This window comes from Mustela lutreola, chromosome 12, assembly GCF_030435805.1.
Source record: "Mustela lutreola isolate mMusLut2 chromosome 12, mMusLut2.pri, whole genome shotgun sequence".
Classification (NCBI taxonomy): Eukaryota; Metazoa; Chordata; class Mammalia; order Carnivora; family Mustelidae; genus Mustela; species Mustela lutreola.
The window spans coordinates 98,149,764-98,171,908 of NC_081301.1; the positions used below are offsets into that span (position 1 = coordinate 98,149,764).

Here is a 22,145-nt window from a genome sequence, read left to right on the forward strand (position 1 = left end):
TAAAAATTTTAGAAGTATTTGTTCTCGTTCTGTGAAAAATGCTATTGGTATTTTGAGAGGGATTGCATTAAATCTGCAGATGGTTTGGGTAACATGGACATTTTAACGGTCTTCGTCTCCCCTGTCCATGAGCATGGAGCATCTTTTTTTTTTTTTTAGGATTTTATTTACTTGACAGAGAGTGCACACACAAGCAGGCGGGGAGTGGCAGGCAGAGGGAGAGGGAGAAGCAGGTTCCCTGCTCGTGGGGTTCCATCCCAGGACACTGTGGTCATGATGGGATCAGGACCTGGGCCGAAAACAGAGGCTCAGCTGATGGAGCCCCCCAGGCGCCCCGACACGGAGTAGCTTTCCATTTGTGTTGTCCTCAGTTTCTTTCGTCAGCATGTTCCAGTTTTCACAGTACACACATCTTTTACCTTCTTGGTTAAGTTTATTCCTGGGTATTTTATTGGTTTTGGTGTAATTGTAAGTGGGTCTGTTGTCTTCATTTTTCTTCATGGTATTTCATTATTGGTACTTAGAAATGCCGCGGATTTATATATATTGATTTTGTATCCTGCAACTTTAGTTTTTGGTGGAGTCTAGGGTTTTCTGTGTAGTACTGTATCATATGCTGGTAGTGAAGGTTTGACTTCTTTACCAGCTTGGAAGTCTTCTGTTTCTTTTTGTTTTCTGACTGCTGTGGCTCGGACTTTGGCTACTGTGTTGAATAAAAGCAGTAACCTACTCGTCTTGTTCCTGATTTTAGGGGAAAACCCATAGTTTTTCACCATTGAGTGTGAGGCTAGCTGCAGGTTTGTCATATATGGCTTTTATTACATTGAGATACAGTCCCTCGAAGCTACTTTGTTGAGGGTTCTTATCAGCAATGGGTATTGTACTTTGTCAGGTGCTTTTCCTGCATCTGTCGAAATGAGTGAGTGATTTTTATCCTTTCTCTTATTGGTGTATGTGTCGTGTTGATTTGTGAATATTGAACCATGCTTGTATCCCAGGAGAAATCCCACTTGATTGTGGTGAATGATTTTTTTTCATGTATTGCTCGTTTCAATTTGTCTTTTTGAGGAGTTTTGCATCTGTCTTCATCAGAGATTCTGGCCTGTAGTTTTCTTTTATTGTTGTGTCTTTATCTGGTTTTGGTATCAAGGTAATGCTGGCCTCATGGAATGAATTTGGAAGCTTTCCTTCCTCTTTTATTTTTTGGAATAGCTTGAAAAGAGTAAGTATTAACTCTTCTTTAAATGTTTGGTAGAATTCACCTGTGAAGCCATCTGGTCCTGGACTTTTGTTTGTTCGGAGTTTTTTGATGAGTGATTCCGTTTCGTTGTGGGTAATTGGTTTATTCAAATTTTCCATTTCTTTCTGACTCAGTTTAGGGAAGTTATATGTTTGTAGGAATCTACCCAGTTCTGCTCTATGTCAGTTTGTTAACATACAATTTTTCATAATGTTTTCTTACAGTCCTTGGTGTTTCTGTGGTTTTGATTCTTTTTCATTTCTCATTTTGCTGATTTCAGTCATCTTTTTCCCATGAGTCTGGCTAAGAATTTATCGGTTTTTTTGATCTTTTCAAAGAACCAGCTCCTGGTTTCATTGATCTGTTCTGTTGTGGTTTTTTTGCTTTTGTTAGTCTCCCTATTATTTATTTCTGCTGTGATATAAATGGTTTCCTTCCTTCTACTGGCTTGGGGTTTTAGTTCCTTTAGATATAAAGTTAGGTTGTTTATTTGAGATTTTTCTTGCTTCCTAAGGTAGGCCTCTGTTGCTACAAACATCCCTCTTAGAACCATTTTCGCTGCGTTCCCCCAATTTTGGACCGTTGTGTTTTCATTCGCATTTGTTTCCATGTACTTTTTGATTTCTAAGTTGACCCGTTCATTGTTAATAACATGTCATCAATCTCCATGTGTTTGTGGTCTTTCCAGATTCTCCCTTCTGGTTGATTGCTAGTTTCATAGCGTTGTGGTCAGAAAAGATGCACGGTAGGACTTTAAGCTTCTTGAATTTGCTGAGACTTTTGGGCTAATATGTGATCTGTTCTGGAGAATGTTCCATGTGCACTTGAAAAGACTGTACATTCTGCTGTTCTGGGAGCGTTTGGAATGTGTCGTTAGATGCATCCGGTCCTGTGTGGCATTCAAAGCCACTGGTTCCTTGTTGATTTTCTGTGTGGCTGACCTACCCGTTGATGTCAGTAGGGTTAAAGTCCCCTCCTGCGGGGTGCGCTACTGTTGATGACGTTGTTTGTTATTAAATGTGTTACGCGTTGCAGCGCTCCTACTTTGGGGGCACAGATATTTACACTTGTTATGTCTTATTGTTGGATTGTCCTCTTTTTAAATTTGTTTTTTTCAAGATTTTATTTATGTGTCAGAGGTAGAGAGAGAGAACGTCAGCAGGGGGAGAGGCAGAGGGAGAAGCAGACTTTCTGCTGAGCAGGGAGCCTGATGCGGGGCTTGATTCCAGCACCCTGGGGTCATGACCTGAGCTGAAGGCCCGAGGCTCCAGGCGTCTGGCCTGCCGTCTTGGTGATGGTGTAGGGTCCTTCTGTCTTTCCGGTCTCTGTCTTGAAGTCTGGTTTTTCTCCTGCAGCACCGCTGCCCCAGCTTTCTTTTCACTTCCTTTTGCACAGAAATTCTCTTCCGTCCCTGCACTCTCAGTCCGCGTGCGCCTTTCGGTCTGAAGTTTGTCTCCGGGAGGCCGGCGTGTGGACGGTGTTGACTTCCGTATCCGCTGTCACCTGTGTCTTCTCTTCGGAGCCCTTAGTCCCTTAGGTCATGGAGGAGGACGCACTTACGGCCACTTTGTTACTTGTTTCACGATGGTTTCTGCAGGTCTTCTCTGTTCTTTCTCTTCTCGCGGTTTTCTGGCCACCTTGAATGATCTGCGGGGAACCCTTTCTCTTTACTTTGGAATATCTGTTTTGTGATTTGTGTGACGCTTGGTTGGCGTCTCACGTCTCACGCACCAAGCCGGCTGTGTGGGATGTTGACGGTCGCCTACGTCTCACCCGTTCCAAAAGCACCGCATTTTACTGCTCCCCGCCGCGTTGTAGGGACACGGTGTCCTACTTTACATCTTCGTTTTGTGAATCCCTGGACTGATTTTTAGAGATAGACTTCGTTTGACTGCTTTTGTGCTTCTAACATTTCTCACTCCTGCTTATGGTCTTCCAGAGATACCTCTTCGGTGTTTCTGGTAGGGCTGGTTTAGTGCTCATGAATTCCTATAACTTTTGTTTGGGAAGCTGTTTCTCTGTCCTCCTACTCTGAATGACAGCCTGGCTGGATGGAGTTTCCTCTGGCACATTTTTTCCTTTCAGCACCGTGACCCCATCACGCTGCTGTGAAGCGTCTGCTGGAAGACCTGCTTGCAGCCTTAGGGGGACTCCCCTGGATGACTGTCTCTCGTGGGTGCCTTTTTTTTTTTTTTTTTTTTTTGGGAGAAGGAGGGCGGGGAGGGAGGGGACGCGGCAGAGGGCGGGAGAGGGGGAATTGTAAGCAGGCTGCACGCCCTGCATAGAGCCTGGTGTGGGGCTCCGTCCCGCGACCCCGAGATCACGGGGAGCCGAAATCAAGAGTTGGATGCTTACCTGACTGAGCCACCCAGGCGCTCTTTTCCTACTGGTTTTAAAATTCTCCCTTTATCAGTATTTTCTGCCATGTTAATTCTAAGTATTTTGGGGTGGGCCTCCTTTGGTTTATTTTGCAGGGGACGCTGTACCTCCGGCCTCTGGATTTCTGTTTCCTTCCTCAGATTTGGGAAGCTTTCTTTCTCCAGATACATTTTCTGCCCCATTTTCTCTCTCTGCGCCTTCTGAGAGCCTGTAATGCAGATGGTACTGCTCTTGGTGCCAACGGTGAGTTTCCGGGATGCGTTCTCGGCTTTTCTCCCTCCTCCTCTCTGCTGCTCAGCGAGCTTGTCTCCCGTCCCTGGCGTCCGGGCCGTGGGCCGCGCTCGCGTCTCGTCTGGTTGACCGTCCAGCGCGCGTAGCGTATTTCTAGTTCCAGTCACTGAGTTCTTCGTCTCCGGTGGTTTTGTGTTTTCTGTCTCTCGTCGGGGTCTCACTGACGCGAGTGAGGCGTCCTCCGCTCTTCTCTCCAGCGGCAAGTGTGTCGGCGACCCGTACGTGACACTGTCCGCCGGGCGGGTTTCTTAGGCCGAGTCTTAGGCCGCTTATCTCGCTGGGGTTGTTCCCCGGTCTCCGATGTGCACGTGCTCTTCTGTACTCTGCTTTCGTCGAACTCTGTGCGTCTGCCTCCCTGCTTTGGGAAAGTCAGCCGTGTCTCCCGCTCTGGAGAGCCGTGGCCCCAGGAAGAGGGGCTCCGGTCGTGTCCAGCGGTGCAGTGTCCTCTGCTGCCCAGGGCCTGACGCTTCAAGGACTGTTGCCTGTGTGGTGCGTGTGCCCTGCTGCTGTGGCCCGGCCCCTTCCTCCTTAGTCCGCTCCTCTGCAGAGCTGCACTCTGCCTGGTGAGGGCAGGGTTTGGCCCGGGGGTTGGTAGCCGGCCAGGCTGGGGCCACCTTAGCCTAACTTGAGTCGGACCAGCTGTTTGTCGGAACTGCACTGTCACCGGACCCCACCGGAGAAGCTTTTGTCATTGGGCGGGCCCTGCAGTCTCACCAGATGTCTGACGCTAGCCCGCTGCTGGGGCCGCAGGCAGACTGGTGTGTGTGGTTATCTTCCCCTCTCCTGGGGGCAGGAGTCACCGTGGAGAGGTGCAGGCCTCTCTCTCGGGGCTGCTGGCACCACTTGGGATGGGCTCGGGCCTAAGGCGTATTGGAGGGCTTAGATTCGCAGGAGAATGCAGGGACGGGGTTCCAGGAGCCAGCAAGGTGCGTGCTAGTCCACTGCCAGCAGGGACCTGCAGTGCCCAGGGACAGCTCCTGGGGGACCGGGCCATGCCGGAGGGGACGGGGCCGCAGGAGGTGTGTGGGAGTGAGGTGCCCGGTGTGGGCTGGGCCCCTGTGGGAAGGGTGTTGTAACTGCTCCGAAAACCCTCCGGAAAACCCTGCAGAGGCTGGGCTGGTGGTGGCGGGTGCATGCTCTTAGCGCTGCGCTGCTCCTGCGGGTTTCTGCGTGTCTGGGCTGGGGGTGTGCGGGAGGGAGATGGCACCTGCCGGCTCGTCGTTCTCGGAGGCGTCTCCCGGGGATCCCTGCCCTCCCGGCCCAGGCTCTGAGGTTCGCAGGCAGCCGTCCCGCCTGTATGCGCTGGGCCTCCTCCAGCCTGCGGCCGCTTCGCCGTGACTCGGTGAGCCTGCCGTGCCGTTCCTGGTCCCCCTCCAGCTCCCCAGGGCAGAGCCTCGGGTTTGGAGTTTTAGGTGCTCAGCCCCACTGGTTGTAAGAACCCGCAAGGTTCATCCAGTCTGGTTTTCAAAGCCCAGTGTCATGGGGGCTCGTCTTCCCAGTGTGGGCCCCGGGGGCCTGGTGTGGGGTCTGCGCTCCCCCCCCCCCCCCCCCTCCGCACCGGGTGCGCTTCTCCCTCCTGCAGACGGCCTTCGGGTTTGGCAGGCTCCAGACCATGCTCGCCCTTTCTGTCCCTCTTGGGTGTGCCTGTTCTCTACCTTGAGCTCTGGAGAGTCTGTTCTGCCCGACTTTGGGTCCTTTTCTGGCCTGTTTACAGTCATGTCAGTGTTCTGTTAGTGTGACCGTGGGATAAGATGAGCCTGGGAGCCTCCCCCTTGGCTCTTGTTCCCAGAAGTAAGATTTGGCATCATTTTTTTTTTTTTTAAGATTTTATTTATTTATTTGACAGGCAGAGATCACAAGGAGGCAGAGAAGCAGGCAGAGAGAGAGGAGGAAGCAGGCTCCCTGCTGAGCAGAGAGCCCGATGCGGGGCTCGATCCCAGCACCCTGGGATCATGACCTGAGCCGAAGGCAGAGGCTTTAACCCACCCAGACACGCCCCCTCCCCCCTTTTTAGATACGCCCCCGGGGCCTTTATTTCTTCTGAAGACTTTTTGGTTCCCTGTGTCCAGGCTGCCCCCTTTCCCGTGTGGTCTGCTCACTGACGCCCTGCTGGTCTCCTGGGCTCAGTTCACTTTTCTTCGTCTCTTTAAGTGTTTTCTTGGAACCGAGTATTTGTATTTTTTTTTCGGCTTCATCGGTTTCTGTTCGGAGCTGCAGCTGCCCGGGCCCCCCGGGCTTGGGTTGTGTCCTCAGGCTGCCCCGGAGTCGTGGCAGCCGTGCCCCCAGCCCATACCGCCGACGCGGTTTCTCTGAACTTCTGTACCCTGAGTGTGGGTCACGTCTCCTAGTTTCTTTGAAAGGCTCGGAATTTGTCGTTGAATACGCCGTATTTCAATTAATACATCGTAGCAGCTCTGGTTTCGGGGTGGTGTTTTCTCCCTGAGAGTAGCGACGGTGATGGTTTCCCTCGGTGATGGCCTTGGCCTGGCTCTGCAGGCTGTCCCGCACCTGCCGGCGGCTCTGCGCCCGGGCTGCTTGCTCTGGCTCTTGGCGGCTCCCGGGCGCGGTTGGCGCCTCTGCTGTCTGCGCACAGGCGTGTGTGGGCTTGGGGTGTCCTGGCCCGCGGGCCGTGCCGGGGCCTGCGCTGGTCCACGTCCTGGGCCTCGTGGACGCCTGCACTTGCACCTGGGCCCAGTCTCTGCAGGGATGTGGGGCGGAGGTCCCCTGGCCCTGGGCCCACAGAGGGCTATGGCTGGGGCTGGCCCGTTGCCGGATCCCCTCTCTGAAGGGCATGCGCGCCATCCTGCAGCCCTTCTGGTGGAAGGCGAGAGCTGCAGGTTATGGCGGCGTGTCCGCCGTGCTCCAGGCAGCCATGAGCAGGGAGAGAGCAGGCGCAGCCTGGAGAGGATGGCCGGGCTTGGGTGGGCGCACTGGCTGCGGTCCGCAGTTCGTTGGAAGCCCGTGGTCACTTTCTGGAGGGCTGCCGTGATCGGCGAGTGTCTCATCCCGCACGGCAGCTGCTTTTCGGGACGGAGCGGCCCGATCTCCCTGTGCGTGTGCCAGGGCCCCGGTCGCACCACTGATGCGGTGTGGAGAGTCGCCTGGCCTGGGGCAGCTGGGCGGGGCCCAGGCAGCAGGAGTCCCAGGTGCCCAGCTGAGGTCTGGCCCTGGGAGGTGGCATCGGGGACGGAGCGAGCAGGTGGGAGCAGGGTCTGCATGGGCTGCTTCCTCAAGACGAGCTCATCCCACGTCCGCTCACACAGATTCCCTGGGTGCACAGGTCCCACCATGCGGGCCGCCGTGCGGGGCTGTGGCTGGAAGCGGCCCCGCACGCCCAGCTGCGAAAACGCCCAGAGCTCAGCGTCGGTCAGAGCCCGTGAGGGCCGGTCAGCTAGCGGGAGAGCACCGGTGTCGTGCAAGCCTGGTGGTGGGGACATGGGGCCTGTCGGATGTTCTCTTTCCTTGGGCGTGCGTTGGGAAATTGTCCTAACGAGAGGGCAGGGAGAGGAGGCAGCGAGACAGACTGTTTCCCTGGGGCGGGAAGAAGGCAGGAAGCAGCGCCAGAGGGAAGTGCTGGGCCGCGACTGTGATCCCGCGACAGCGGAGGCTTGTCCCCGTGGCGGGGGACCGGAGCTAGGCCAGTGTCTTTCCACCTGGAGACGCAGAGAATCCTACGGGCTAGTGAGAGAGACCATGCAAGTTTGGAAACCAGTAGCCTCCCCCTGAGAGACGGTGTCGAAAATGGGGGGGAGGGACCGGACCCCGTCACAAGGGCTGTCGTAGGTGTGCGCTGCCTGGAAATAACTCACTTGCAGAGGGTGGGGGTCCCCCACCTCACGCTTTGCTGAGCCACATGGAGGCTGGATCATGGGGAGGGACCCTGGTTGTGTCTAGCTAAGTGATGGCGTTTTGGGATCTCTGCTGGAAGGTCTGAACTTCATGGGGTTGTCAGCGAGCAGACTGTGTAACGGTCAGTCCGAGGGGGATGAGGGAAGTCATGGGCTGGGCGGCTCGGGGTGCCCTGGTGCGCCTGATGCCCCGTGTCCCCCCATGTTGCAGTCGGGGCAGTGCCGGTCCTCTCCAGAGACAGCGCGTCAGGGAAGAAGGGCCGCCTGAGCCAGGTGAGGACGCCGCACAACCCCCTGGACTCCAGCGGCCCGCTGATGAAGAAGGGGAAGCAGAGAGAGGGCCCCAAGGCCAAGAAGCCAACCTCGCTGAAGAAGGTACGCGGGGGAGGCCGGAGCTCGGAGACGCTCTGCTGATCTGTGTCACGTCTAGAGCTCGGAGACGCCGCTCTGCCGGTCTGTGTCACGTCTAACTGCTGTAGCATTTGCAGACCTGATGTTCGTCCTGCCGGAGCGTGCGCTCTCGGCGTGTGTGTGGTTCTCTGGCAACGACCCCCTCCGTGCATGGGGCGGCAGAGGGCACGCAGCAGAGCGCCTCCGCTCCTGGAGACGGGCTCCTTTGCTTGTAATGCTCGGCAGGTGTTGTGGGCAGAGAACCAGGAACGGGGGCTACTGCCCGCACCCTCCCTGGGGTGATCTGGCTGGTGTGCAGATTCTGGAATATGGGTTCTGTTGGGGCTGGTGCGGCAGCGCTGTCTGGCCTGGGTCCTGCGTGCCCGCCTCTGCACATCTGGGGAGCGTAGGCCTGGCCCCTGGGGACGGAGGGCATGTCGCTGCCATGAGGGTGCAGGAAGGTACCGTGCCCACCTGCTGAGGTGGGGTGGCCTGTTTAGTAGAAGGGCTTATTCGTAAGGACAAGGACTTAGGTGTTTTAATTGCTTGTTTCATCTTAAAGATCATTTTGAAAGAACGGCAGGAGAGAAAGCAGCAGCGTCTCCAAGAAAACACCGGGAGTCCTGCTCCCGCCAGTGACACCGCGCTGGATGGCGAGAGCGGTGGTGATGACGGGGCCCCGGAGCAGGCTGTCCCCTCAGGTACCGCTGTTCCGGCGGCCGTGCACCGCGCCAGCTCAGGACGGCAGCTGTCGGGGTGCTGGCTGGTCAGACGGTGTTCTGTGGGCCGGCAGCGCTCCTGGCCCCTGCGCCTCTTGGGGGGCGGGCCGAAGGACAGGGGCGAGGCCGAGGGTGTGCTGTGTGGCATCGGATGCTCCCCGTGAGAATGAAAAGCACGAACCACGTAGCTGCCTGCCCAGCAGCGTGAGGGTCATGGGGTCGCAGGGGGCATGTGTCAGTACGCCGCTGCCCAAGCTGTGCCTTCAGAACAGCCCGCAGAGCATCGGTGCGTGGCTGGAGCACTTGTCACTTTTGTCCTTCTGCGGGGAGGGGCTGTCCCAGAGATGCCACCCTGTGAGATGTGCTCGGGCCTTCCCCGCCCTCGGCCCGTGCGCCCAGCGTGGCCCAGGCTGTGTGCTGACTGGCTTCTCTGTGACGTTGCAGAGGGGTCCGACGTGTCGTCGTCCTCTGCGCCTGCGCTGGAGGGCGAGTCGGAAGGGCTGCCGAGAGCTGAGCTCCAGAAGGAGGTGGAGGGCTGCCACCTGGTCCCCAGCAGCGCAGCTTGCCCCAAGATCCACAGCAGGAGGTTCCGGGAGTGAGTGACCGCGGGCCCCGGGGTGGGCTGGGCTCACTTTGTTATGGAGTGTGGGGCTGTTGCGCCCCGTCGTCCTCAGGGCACCAGGCTGGACCCTGGCTCTCCTCGTCAGAACCCTCTGCTTCTGCGAGGTCCTTGTCGTCCTCACGTGCTGTCACAGCGGGCCAGGTGGAGAGGTGATGTCTCCCTTTCACGGTCTGGCGTCTCAGGGGACGTCGGAGGGAGTGCCACCTGCTCCCATGCCGCCGCTCTCCGGCTCCGGCTGTGGCTGTCTGTGGCTGGTGCCGCCCCAGGGCCCAGGCCGGGCAGAAGGAGGCTTTGCCCCTCGTAGTTGGGAGCGGGGAGGACGTGCGGTCCGTCGGCCAGGAGGCCTGGTCGGCGCGGGCCGCTCCCCGCGGGGACCCCCGACAGGGCCGCCGCCAGTGGGCGCCTCCCTCAGTTACTGCAGCCAGATGCTGAGCAAGGAGGTGGACGCCTGCGTCTCGGAGCTGCTGAGGGAGCTGGTGCGCTTCCAAGACCGCACGTACCAGAAGGACCCGGTCAAGGCGAAGACCAAACGCCGGCTGGTGCTGGGGCTGCGGGAGGTGCTCAAGCATCTGAGGCTCAGGAAGCTCAAGTGCGTCATCATCTCCCCCAACTGCGAGAAGATCCAGTCGAAAGGTAACGCGCGCCGGGCGGGCTCCCGCTCCCATCACCGAGGCCCGCGTCTGCCGCTCACCTGGCCGCCCGGCGGCCACTCTCTGATGCAGCCGGGCCCGGGCCCTTCTGGCTGGCAGTCTGGCCGGTCCATCAGGCCTCCGGGGAGGTGGGGGGCTCCCGGGGCTCCTGCCGTGGGGCTTCTGTGACCGGCTGCATGGCCGTCCAGCTGGTGTGTCCTTGCTCGGTCCGGGAGCAGGGGCGGCTTGTCCCGGGGCTCGGCTGTCTCACCGGCCCCGGCAGGTCGGCTGTGTTTTGTGGCACAGTGGCTGGGCTGGATGACAGACAGGCATGGGCTGTGTGTTGGGGGGACGGGTCGTGGGGAACCTGTGTCCTGTGTCTTTGTCCGCCGAGGGCCGAGGAGCCTTCGGAGCACGTGTGCCTGTCGCCTACGTGTGTCGGGTCACCTTGCAGGGAGCCGGTTGGCGCCTACGCGGAGCTTCCCTGGCGGCCGTTGCAGGAGCCGGGAGTTTTCCTGCCTTGTGTGGGGTCCCGGGGGCCCGAGAGCAGTGGCTCAGGGCAGGCCCTGGCCCCAGACTGGGACAGCAGGGGGCTTCGGGCCCCTTTCCTCTGGCTGTGTGGTCGCCGCGCCCCATCCTTGGATCCCCGCACAGCACTGGGTTTGAACACGAGTCCACCCCCTCCCTCCCTGCCCGCGGCCTGAGCCTCCCCCGAGATTGTCGGTGCCTGGGATGTTCCGCAGCTTTGCCTGGGCTCCTCGAGGCTCTCTGCACCCGCCCCGTGGCCGTCCTCAGGGACGGCCCGCCGGCTCCTGCTGGGCAGCGGCTGGGCTGATGCCGGCAGCAGTGTGAGTCCGGGGCTGGTGGGAGGCAGGTGCGAGCGTGCGTCTGGCAGATGGGGCTCGGAGCCCGGTCCCCCGGCGCCACCCACGCTCCCCCGGCGCCACCCGTGCTCCGTCCTCCTTCCTCTGCTCTGGGAGTGGGTGGGCGCTGCCCGTGCGCGGGGCTCTCTGAGCAGCAGGGTGGGCAGCGCCTGGGCCCTGCTGGGGGCGCTCTGCGCGGGGCCGCGGCGCCGCTGTCCTCGCAGCGTCCCTCGGCTCTGGGTGCTGCCGGCCTCCGCTGAACGGCAGCAGGGTTTCCCGTGCCTCCTCCTCTGGCTTCCGGGAGCTGTCTCTGCTGTCCTGAAGTCTCTGTGTCTGCTGCCGCCCTGCTGCTGTGGGGCTGATCAGTAAGTACCCTGAGCTGCGCACAGAGAGGATGTGGCACCCCCACCCCAAGTGCCTCTCTTGCCGCTGCTTGGTTGTTTGGGTCTCAGGCCGCAGGCATGCGCGGATGCCGCCGGCCGTCATGGTCTGCTTGTTCTCAGCCGGTGTGGCTGGTGCATGGCGGCCGGGAGCTGCGTCGCAGGCCCGTGCTTGCCCACCTAGTGCGCGCCAGCATCACCCCGACCCCTGCCAGAGCGAGGCCACTGGACCCCAGAGATGCGGTTCTAGCACGTTCTTCAGTGATGCTGCTGCTGCGGGGCCACGCTGGGCCGGCTGGCTGGGCCACTGCTGTGCTGGGGAGCCCCCCCAAGGGGATGTCTTGATGCCCCTGGGCGAGACACTCAGCCTGGTGCGGGGCCGCCTCTGTCCTCAAATCCCTCCTAGAAATCGGGGCCTGGCGTTGCCCAGGGGAGCCCACCAAGCCGCCCTCACCTCCCCTGAACCTCCCCCGGGCGGAAGGTGCCCACAGTGCACGCGGCCACCGGGCCCCGGGAGACTGGAACGAAGCCGTGGAGGGCGGGCTGTGGGCTCCCCCCACTCGCCCCGCTGTCAGGTTGGCGGGCTCAGCCTCTGCTGGCGCTCCAGCTTCCTGCCCTTGACTTGTGCGTGCGACTGTAACAAGCACACTGAGAAACAGGTGTGAGTGTGCAGTGGGCACTTCTGGGTGCTTTTCCCCCGACCCAGGGAGGGTGAGCCTGGCCGGCAGGTGGCTCCACCACTGGCACGTCCAGGTCCGCTGTTCGCCGTCCGTGCCCACGTGCTTCTGCTTTGAGGCTGAGGGAACTTGCCACTACGTCTTGTACATGCTTTGCAAGGAGCAGCTAGCTGAGGGCTTGCAGTATTTTGCAGGGAGGCCTCAGCGTCCCGGCCTTGAGCCGTGGGGGAGGACCGTGTCTGCGTAGGTGGCGTTTGGTCTGGTAACTCTGAACCTGAACTTTACATGGTGCTTGTTTTGAGCGTTTAACTTGTTCTAAGTTGTGTTGTCCGAATCCTGGAACTTGTGGCTCTCACTGAGACTGTGGGCTGGGCGCTGGGCAGGGCAGAACCGTCTAGACTTGCCGCTGTGTCACACAGACAGGTGCAGCCACCCAGTCTCTCCCAGGGGAGTCCCCCGGAGGCACATGTGGGGTGTCTGCAGGGACCTGACCAGCAGAGGAGGTGCTCGGCGTGAACCTCCTCATTCCTGCCCTGCTGTCCCTCTTCCCAGTTAGCGTGGCGGGCAACCTCCAGAAACCCCAGTCCTGGCACCAGCAGGGCCGCCTGGAAAGGAGCCTTCAACGGGCCGGCAGCTGCTCAGACAGCATTTGTGATGGGCCCCGGGGATGGGGGACACGAGGCAGAGCGTGACCGCGTGGCTGGCACCCAGGGCCACGGGAGTGCCCGGCGGGCGGTGGGGAAGGACTGTGGCTCCAGCTGAGGATGGCGCGCCCCTCCTCGGCCCGCTGCCCTTGTGCTCTCCCTGCTGGCTGGGGACGCAGGCCTTCGGCTGGGAACGGAGGCCTTTATTGAGTGTCTTTGTCCGCAGAGCTTGCTTCCTCCTCTGTCCTCAGATTTTAGGTGGGTCTGGGCCAGGGCCTGGGCAGAACTGAGCGTTAGTCTCTGAGCAAACCGGCCACCGTGACGCCCCAGTTCCCAGAGCAGCGGGATGTACTTTTGTTTTCTTGTGAACGAGCATTGGCTGCTCCTGTAAGTGGTGGCAGGTGACGGGGCCATGGCAGACGTTTTCTTCTCTGGCAGATGTCGTGGGCCCTGTCTGTGAGTCCGTCCGCCTGCTGATTGGGTGGGGCGGTGCCATGACATGGGCAGGTGCTGAGTTTCCCTTTCAGGAGTCGGCCCCCCAGGTGCCTGCAGCCCCCCAGAGGCAAGTGGCAGTGCCCCATTTGATGGGTCCTTGGTAATCAGGGTGTGACTGGGAGAGAGACGGAGACCTGGCATCCGGCGCTGTGGGCCCCGAGCGTGTAGCCGTCGGTCTGGGGGCCCAGCTGCGAGCACCCACGGCATGGACAGCCCCTGGGTCTTTCCGGGCATCTCCAGCTGAGAACAAGGACTCCCCGAGCTTGCTGTCCTTCCTACTTGTGGGAGCGTCTCTGTGGGCCCCGCCGCCCGGTGCGGCCACGGGTCCTGTGGGTCACACCGCTGCTTGCCCGAGGCCGCCGCTGCACCCCCAGCGGCTTGGCTCCCGGGGGCGTGGGCGTTGGGCCCCCATTTGTCTGGGGGGAGGCGGTGAGTAGCTGCTTTCTTGTTGAAGAGCTTGGGGGTTTCAGTGAATTCATGGTTTATGTTCTTTCCCCGTTTGTGTTTTGGGTTTGCTGATCTTTTCAGTAGTGACCTGGGCCTTTTTATATAGTAAGTCAGCCCTCTGGGCGAGAGTGGTGAATGTTGTTTTGGTTTGTCTTTGTCTTTTGCCTGTTTTTTAAACGTTTTTTGGCCGGGCAGGGATTTTGGGTGTTGTTATTATACTGAGGTTTTTTGTTTTGGTGTTTTCATTTCCTTTAGATTTTATGCCATCGTCCCCCTTAATGCTCTAAGCCTATTATTAGGTTTTTAAATACTGGTTTTTCTGGTACTTCCACGTTTCTGTTTTTGTTTGTGTAGACTGTATTCTTCTCAGCGGGATCTTTGCAGAGGCCAACCCAATGGCCCTCTCCCCGCCGCCTGCCAGCGCTCCCTCTGCTGGGGTACCCCGCTCCGTGCCGCCGGGTCACTGCGCCCGCACGTGTGCTCTCGGACCCGGATATGTGGGCCTCGTCATCTTCTTTATTCTTCAGAGAAAACCCCCATTGTAGGAAGAGTGTTTCAGGGTTTTGGGTTGACACAGAATTGGTCTGCTGTCCTCGGGATGAGTGTGGCCGAGGGCACAGGTGCCTTCCTGTCGCTGTTCTGTTGTGTTTCCGCGCACCTTGAAGCCGTTCTGTGCATCTTCTGTGCCGGGCGAGGGGTCCGGTCCGTCTGCGGTGATCCGCACGCCTGTCCCCACACGTCCTTGCTGCTCCACTTGCCTGCGCGACTTGTGCGCGCGCGCACACACACACACACACACACACACACCCCTCTCTTGTAGTAAGACTCGGGACTGCTGGGCCCCCGTGTGGCGGCATGTCACCCACACCCAGCCCTCCTTAGCCCTTCTCTGCGTGCCTCTCCTGCACCTCCCCCCGCCCCCCTCCCCCCCCCACCCCCCCCACCCCCCACCCCCCCCCCCGCGCCCGGACCCTGCAGGGCGGGTGGTGGAGGGTGGGGAGTCTGCTGCGGGAGGGGGGGGGGGGCTGGCCTGTAACCTTTCCGTGCCCCCAGGGTCCCATCTCTGTGGGCACCCAGGAGCTCTTGCTCCCAGGCAGTTAGCCGGGGGCCTGGGGCACAGGGCGGGTCCGGATTATACCCTGGAGCCGTCCTGTCCTTTGCAGCAAACACCCGTGAAGCCAACCGAAGTAAGAGTTCTTCCTGTTGGGTTTTTGTGCTTGGTTTGTGGCTCACACCTTGGAATAGTCCTGATAACTCCCCAGAGGTGTTATGTAAACAAAGGTGACCTTTGGAGCGGCCCAGAGGCAGGGGCTGGCTGCCAGGAGGGTCGGCCAAGTAACTGGGGGTCCCGCCGGTTCCCAACCCGGCCTGGGCCTCCAGGGAGGGGAGGGGCCGGAGGTGGAGTCCGCAGCGGCTTGTGGGGCGCCTGCTGGTGGGTGCACGGGGTGGGGGGGGGCGGGCGGGCTCCCCCCCCCCCCCCCCCCGCCCCGGGCCCCTCTGCTCTGGCTGGGGATGGCAGTTCTGGGTCATGGCCGTAAAGGACTAGGCAGACACAGGCTGTGCTTCCCTGCCTTGCGTCCTGGGAGCCTCCAGCAAACGAAAGGCGGGTGGGGAGAGCGCGTGGGCGGTGGCAGCGCAGAGCCCTCTGGTTGGAGCTTGTGTCACTGAGACTTGGGGACACCTGACATGGAGATGGGGAGGCCTGGCCCCTGCCGGTGTCTGAGCTTTGCCGGGTGTTCTGTGTACCCCCATGCTGGGATCCGGAGCAGGGACCCTGTTAGAAGGCGAAGACCTCCCTTCCCGTGTCCCACATAAGGCCAGGTGTTTCCTTGGTGGAGGACGCGTCTATGCGTCTCTTCGAGAGCGCATCCCCCGGCTGGGAGGAACACTGCGCCTGCGGGATGGTGGGGGCAGCCTTGTCCTGGTTGCAGGCGCGGCCCACAGGGCTGTTGCCCTGTGAAAGTGGAATCCCTTTGTGGCCAGGACCGCGCCAGGCTGCGTGTGACGCATCTCCTGGTCTCTGCCCTGTCCCTGACCAGGCGGGCTGGATGACACGCTGCACACCATCATCGACTACGCCTGCGAGCAGAGCATCCCGTTCGTGTTTGCGCTCAACCGCAAAGCGCTGGGGCGCAGTCTGAACAAGGCCGTGCCCGTCAGCGCTGTGGGCATCTTCAGCTACGACGGGGCCCAGGTGAGTTCAGGGCCGGGCTGGGAGCCGTGGGCGCGCATGCAGTGTCCCCCGCAGGGCACCGCAGGGCCACTCGGAGGCAGCTCTGTGCTTGCCGCTGGCAGGCAGCATCCTTGCTGGGGGTCCCCTGCTTCACCCCTGCTGCCCGGCAGGCGGAGACCCGTGTCTCTGGGGTCAGGGCTGTCATCCACGCGCTCCCTTCTGCCCCAGGACCAGTTCCACAGGATGGTTGAGCTGACGATGGCCGCCCGGCTGGCGTACAAGACCATGCTGGAGAGCGTGCGCCAGGAGTTGGCTGGGGAGCCCGGCCCCCCGGCTCCCGGCGGCTCGGCGCAGGACAGCCCCCCGGCTCCCGTGGCTGGGAGAGAAGAGCCGCACTACAGTGAGTGCTGGGCGGGGCAGGGGGACTGTGTGTCCTTGGGCTCTGCGTCCCCCTGGACTGCCAGGTGGCGGCATAAGGCCGGGTCGGTCCCAGCTGGGCTCAGACCTCAGGTCACATGGCGCCTGCAGAGCGTGGCCTTGAGCCCCGTGGGGTCCTTGGCAGGAGGCTCTCAGATACTAACAGCGGGGGTGAGGGGAGAGGTCCTCTCCAGGCTCCTGTAGGGACCTGAGCCCCCCTGGGCAGTCGCCCCCCCCACTCCCAGACAGCAGAGACGGCCCCAGCTGTCCCTGGGTGTCCCTCAGCTGTGCCCCTTTGTCGTCTGTAGTGGAAATCTGGAGGAATCACCTGGAGGCGTACCGTCGCTGCGCGCTGGAGCTGGAGGCTTCAACCTCACAGATGCTGAACCTGAGTTTGTAGCGCGCTGTTGTGTGTGTTGCCTGCGGTAAGGAAGGGAGGCATGAGAGACTCGGGGGCCCCTCTCTTCTCAGGTCTCCGCAGACCTGCTGTGCTGTGTGGCTTTTGAGTCGGAAGGTGAATCCAGGAGGCATGTCCCGGGCCCTTGGACCCCCGGGCGTGCTAGGGGAGCCTTGCCCAGGAGCCCCGAGAGGCAGCTTTGGGTCTGAGCTACGGAATCTGGGAACGGCTGGAAGGTGTGGCGCCCCGAGTTCTCTGCTGTGAAGAACCCCCCCAACCCCCGCAGAAGAGCTGAACTGTGTCCGGGGGCGGGGGTGGCGTCGCGGGCCGGGTGTGGGCTTGGGGGCGGCTCTCTTGGGACCTGGCTTTTTGACTGGAAGATGGGGGGTATTTAGAGGGTCTGCTAAAATGAGCCTTGAGGAAAATCACTTCTCTAACCTGTGACCTTTTGACATGAATTATTCCTTTTTGCTTTTATTTTTCAAAGAAGCAATGTATATTGAAGTTTCGGGATTTGTTTTGCTGATCTGCAGATGTTTTCTTTTTGTAAACGAATGTATTCTGAATGTGGTTTCTGTTTTGGAGGCCAGTGGGATAGAAGTTTGCTTTCATATTTTGCTGTAGGTAAGAGGGTTTATTTATTTTGAATAAAGAGCAATGATTTGATCCGCCCGCCGTCTTAGGCTCGTGGGCACGTCCTGAGTCCGGGGGCGGCCCCTCAGGCACGGCGTTTAAGGGGAAGAGGCTTGCCGGGAGGGCTGCTGCCTCAGCCCCACGCGTCCCGGTGTCATGACGGGACGGAGCTTTGCTGCCCAGTGCGCATGGGGTGAGCCGCGGGGCTCGTTGGCCTTGAGCGCACTGTTAGGGGACCTTGGTGGCGCCGGGCATGTTTAGTCTGAGGCGAGTGGCCTGCGGGAGCGTGTGACGCCGCAGCTTCTCCCCCAAGGGCAGGGCTCTCTCGCCTTCCTGCGTCTGCAGGTGCCCCATGCCCCATGGGAGGTTTGAGAGAGGCGACAGGAAAGTCCTCAAGTTCATCTACAAGGAGAGCAGGACGTTTTGAACTGGCAGCAGAGCCCAGGGGAGCACGCGGAGCCCAGCGGGGCGGTGCGAGTGCCGTGTTGGCACCGCCTGGTGCTTCTCGGGGGACTTGCTATGGGGGTTGGCCTGGCCACAGCGTCCCTCTGGTGGCAGAGGCTGCAGCTGCTGGGGACACACCGGCCTGTGCCCTCGGGGCCACGCCTCCCAAGCACATGCTCCGCTCACTGCATTTATTCCTGTTTATTTTCTCAACAGTGTAGACAACCCCGCCTCCTAAGCTCGGGTCCCACCAGACCCCCACCCCCACCGCGCTAGGCTGGGGGCACGCGTCTCATTGCGGTCTTGGCATGAGACACTCCCCCACATCCAGACCCGGGGCGAGTCTCCCGGCCGCGGAGAGCTGCCCCTGGAAGGGCCCAGGCCTCTGAGCCCGTCCCGTGGGAGCCCGGACGCGCGCACCCCCCGCTAAGTGGACGGCACCCTGCATGCGGGCCCGGAGGCCGGGGCGGGCGGGCGACCCCGCTGCAAGCCGGGGGAGACAGACGCACTCTCAGAGGTCCTCAGCCTCCGAATCGGGGGCGGGGGGTTCTGACACAGGCTGTCCGTGTGCGGGGGTTGCAGGGAGGTTCTGGGAGGGTGGGCTGGCTGCGGGTTACCGTCATTTCATTAGGAGAAGGTGACCGGGGTCTGGGCTGCGCAGCGTCAGGCCTTTGGGTCCCGCAGAGGGTGTAGCCCCGTCAGCAGAGGCTCCGGCATGGGGCACGCCAGCTCAGGGCACGCACAGAGCACACTTGGAGCCGCGTGCCGAAGCCCATGGAGCCCTTAGAGCCTGGAGCTTCTGGGGGGAGAGGGGGGTACCTCCTGTCACTCGAGGTGTCCGGCCAGTTGCTTTCATTGGTCTCGCTGGGCCTGTCCCTGGCGCGTGGGAGCTCAGTGAAGGTGGGAGCAGCGGCAGGCTGGGGACGGGGCTGTCGTGTGGGCGGGAGGAACAGCTGGGAGCACAGCAGCGGCGTTTCTGGGAGAGGAGCCATCATGCACGCCGCTGTCTGGCATCGAATCTGTAGCTTAACGGTCCTGGTGTCCCGTGTCCGCCAGGTAGGCTCTCCTGTCCCCTGCGAGCAACTAAGTCTTTAAAGTTTTGGCTGCTGTCTTTGGCGGTTGAGGTGAACCCTGTCTTGGCAGGCCAGGTGACTGCTCACGGTCCTGGGGCCTCTCCGGGGCGGCTTGGGAGGGGGCAGCGCCTCAGCTGAGGTCTATAAGTTGTCCTTGTCACAGCTTTCCTGAAAGAACAATGCAGGCTCCTTTGAATTCCTGGCAGAACAGAGACCTCCCCCCAAGACGCAGGAGGTGGCCTTCGGGGAGGGTGTCCTGTGCAAGCTGAGCTCGAATGCATCGGTCAGAGACCCTGAGTCCGTGTCGGCAGCAAGGAGAGGCTGTAGGTGGCCACGGCGGCCAGGACGGTGGAAGCCTGCCGGGGAGCTCTGGGGCACCTGCCCGGCCGACTCCCGGGACTGGGGGCCGCCTGTCCTGCCACCCGTGGGTGCCTGGACGGGACTCCCTGCAGGCTCAGCGAGAGCCTGTGGCCCTGCCGCCACACGTGCCCCCCATCTGGAGTCTCCACGAGAGGCCCTCCTCTCCTCACTGCGCTGACACTCCCTGGGGATTTGCCTAGAGTTCAGAGCCCGAAGGTTCCTGAAGGCAGAACGGCTCTGCGGGCCCGCCCTGCCGGCCCCTGCCTGTTGTCCGTCTGGCCACATACCCACGCCTTCCTCCAGCTCCGCATCACGCGGTCATGCTCCCCGGCCACAGCCCTCCAGGCGGCCAGCTCTCTGGTCCACTGCTCCTGGTGGGTCGCCTCTGCAAGACAAGGGGTGGGTGGGGCCGGGTGTCAGCCTCCTGGCCCTGGTGGCACCTGGGTCTGTCTGTCCGCTGAGGCCCTCCGACGGCCAGGTTTCGGGCGAGGCGTTCGAGCCTCCAAGCCTGCCTTCCTGGCTGTGGGGGCTTCCTCAGGCCACTGGCCCCGGGAGCGTCTGGTCCCCATGGTCACACCGGCCCTATCCTCGACTCACTTGAATTTCCTACACAGGCAAGAGACGGGCTAGTGCCCCCCGTCTTGGGGCTGGTGCCACCTCTCCTGGGAGGCCTGTCCCGACTGAGGCCGGGGAGTCCGCGGCTCAGCAGGCCGGCGCCGTGGTGTGCTCTGCTGCTACCTGCTCCGCGTGGCTGCCGCGGCAGTTTGAGCTGAGGGTTCGGAAGTCAGTTCCGCGCGGCGCTGTCGGGGCGGCACGAGCCCAGGCGCCGCAGTTACCAGACCGCAACCCTGTCGCTAGTTTCAGAAACGGGTGCCAGGGACCTGCACCCCGAGATACAAAGTAGAGCTTCTTCCGTGAGCAGAACTGGGCAGGGCTGGGGCCAGCGCTGTAGAGGCGTGTTTGGGGTTCTTCACCACAAGGGGGTCTGGAGGACGTCCGGCTCCCACCCTGCAGGAGCGCTGCATTCTCCAGGCTCCACAGCTTCAGGAGACACAGCAGGCTCGGCAGCCAGGCAGAGACCGCGCTGTCCTGGCCGGCGTCCTTGCTCCCGTGGCGTGTGTGCGGCGTGTGTGCGGCAGGTACACCTGCCCGCGATCGGTGTTAGGGCCTGCTGCTCCCACGCCGGTGCGCTGGGTGACCGCGGGGCAGGGGTCGGGGGAGCAGGACCACCGCGGGGGCCCTCCCGACTGTGCCGCCAGTGCTGTTCTCGTGGTTTCTGCGGGACACCTCGTGGCTTGTGAGTCAGGCTCACGTGAGGAGTCCGCGTGCCCTGACGGTGGCCGGGCGGAGGCTACTTGACAGAAATGGGAGGACCAGGTTCTGGGCGGGGCAGAAGTTTGCAGTTTTCTCTCCCCAAACTCTCACCAGAAGCATGGGGGCCTTCCCAGCATCTCCTAAGCATCGATGGAAACTGTTGAGGACGGCCTGGAAACAGGAGGGGAGCACAGAACCTGGAAGCTGGAAGCGGAGGTGCCGGTGGGGACAGAGCAGACCCGGGAACGCTGAGCCCTAGGCCGGCAGCAGGAAAGCAGGCACTGCCTCCCCGAGATGCTCAGCCTCCAAGGCTGGCTGGAAGCAGCATGTGGCCCCGGGGCCCCTCCTTGCCTCACACCATGCCAGGCGGTCCCACGTGTGGCAGGAGAGTTCCAGAAAGAGCCCAGGACATGAAGTGGAGCAGGGTCTCTCGGAGGAAAGGAAAGGGCAGGCTTCCCGGTGCCCTGGGCCTGGCCAGGCCTGGAGACACTGTGGCATGAGTGTGGACCATGCGGACGGGGGTCCAGGAAGGCCATGCACAGAGCCAGCGGAGACTGAGGCAAACCTCCGCGGGGCAGGGGAGACCTTTCGGGCCAGCCCCGTGCACCCCGCCAGGTCCTCTCCGTGCGAAGCCAGAGCTGGGGCCTTCGGGGCTCTCAGATGGCGGCCTTCCCAGCACCGCCCAACGGAAACCCGCAGTGCAACCTGGCGGGTGTGGGCGCGGGGTGGGTGTGTGACTGGGGGTGTGGACGCGGAGGGACACCACTCACCGAGTCTCATGACGGTGACCCGCACGCGGGAGGTCCTGTTGCCCGCGGAGGAGACGATGGAGCAACGGTACTCGGCGCTCGCGCCCACGGCGTCCTGCAGCCAGCTGAGCGCGTGGGTCCTGCCGTCGAGCAGCGCGTGGGTCTGCGTGGGGACGCACGTTTCCAGCTCGCGGCCGTTCTTCTCCCAGATGAAGTGAATGTCTGCGGGACCTGCGGATACGGACACATCTGACCGGGCCCTGCCGCTGCCACCTGTGACCAAAGGCTCTGCCTCTGTGGGGCCACCCCTGCTCTCCCCAGCACTGAAGGGGGCGGGGTCCAGCCAACCCGGGGGGCAGGATGGGCGCCGGGGGGCCGAGCGAGACTGAAGGCCCCTCTCTGCTCTCCCCCAAACTTGTGCCGGGCATGGTGGCACCAGCAGCCGCGCTGGGTGCCAACCCAGATCCGGTCCTGCCTGGGGATCCATTCCGTGAAGCCGGAGTCTACCCAGCCACTCCCCCAGGCTGGGGCGACATAAGCCGCGGTGTCGTGGAGGACACCGGGCCGAGGAGGGTCAGCCTGTGGCCGTAGTTCCCCGAGCCCGGCAGGAACCTGCAGCCCAGCGGCCTCACGCAGGACGCAAAGCTGTGGCGCGGGAGCGGGTTGGGGCGGTGTTGGCCACGGCCGCTTGAGGAGGAGGAACACCAGGACGGCCTTCCCGGGATTCCTGCGTCGCTGGCATGGCCCCGCCCCGCTCTGGTCTCTCGTCCGTGAGGCACTGCTTTCGGCATGTCCAAAGAGCCTTCCTCCGGAGGGAAAGTCAGACGTGGACCACACAGTCCCAGGAATGAGCCCCGAGGCCAGGGCGAGAGCGCGGACGGGCCAGGCCAGCAGAGCTGTGTCCGTAAGAAGTTGGAGACGAACAACCAGGAGTCAGAGACCTGATGTGACGGCCAGCTGT

The 22,145-nt window shown here is 61.4% G+C and overlaps 2 protein-coding genes across 5 annotated transcripts in view; one reads left to right on the forward strand and one right to left on the reverse strand.

The window, feature by feature from the left end:
* SECISBP2 (SECIS binding protein 2) overlaps positions 1-17,277 on the forward strand; it is a 42,557-nt gene extending 25,280 nt beyond the window's left edge. For both annotated transcript variants that reach the window (XM_059142564.1, XM_059142565.1), the window contains exons 11-17: positions 7,970-8,133; positions 8,711-8,849; positions 9,312-9,462; positions 9,902-10,122; positions 15,664-15,818; positions 16,026-16,197; positions 16,523-17,277. In XM_059142564.1, coding sequence (XP_058998547.1) covers positions 7,970-8,133; positions 8,711-8,849; positions 9,312-9,462; positions 9,902-10,122; positions 15,664-15,818; positions 16,026-16,197; positions 16,523-16,614 — 1,094 coding nt within the window. In that variant the 3' untranslated portion in view covers positions 16,615-17,277. The remainder of the gene's footprint in view (positions 1-7,969; positions 8,134-8,710; positions 8,850-9,311; positions 9,463-9,901; positions 10,123-15,663; positions 15,819-16,025; positions 16,198-16,522) is intronic.
* A 597-nt stretch (positions 17,278-17,874) lies between these two features.
* SEMA4D (semaphorin 4D) overlaps positions 17,875-22,145 on the reverse strand; it is an 82,710-nt gene continuing 78,439 nt past the window's right edge. For 2 of the 3 annotated variants that reach the window (XM_059142561.1, XM_059142563.1), the window contains 4 exons: positions 21,206-21,415; positions 20,547-20,639; positions 19,409-19,506; positions 17,875-18,929 (listed from right to left, as the gene is read on the reverse strand). In XM_059142561.1, the coding sequence (XP_058998544.1) occupies positions 18,903-18,929; positions 19,409-19,506; positions 20,547-20,639; positions 21,206-21,415 (428 nt within the window). In that variant the 3' untranslated portion in view covers positions 17,875-18,902. The remainder of the gene's footprint in view (positions 18,930-19,408; positions 19,507-20,546; positions 20,640-21,205; positions 21,416-22,145) is intronic. The other variant, XM_059142562.1, reaches the window with a different exon arrangement.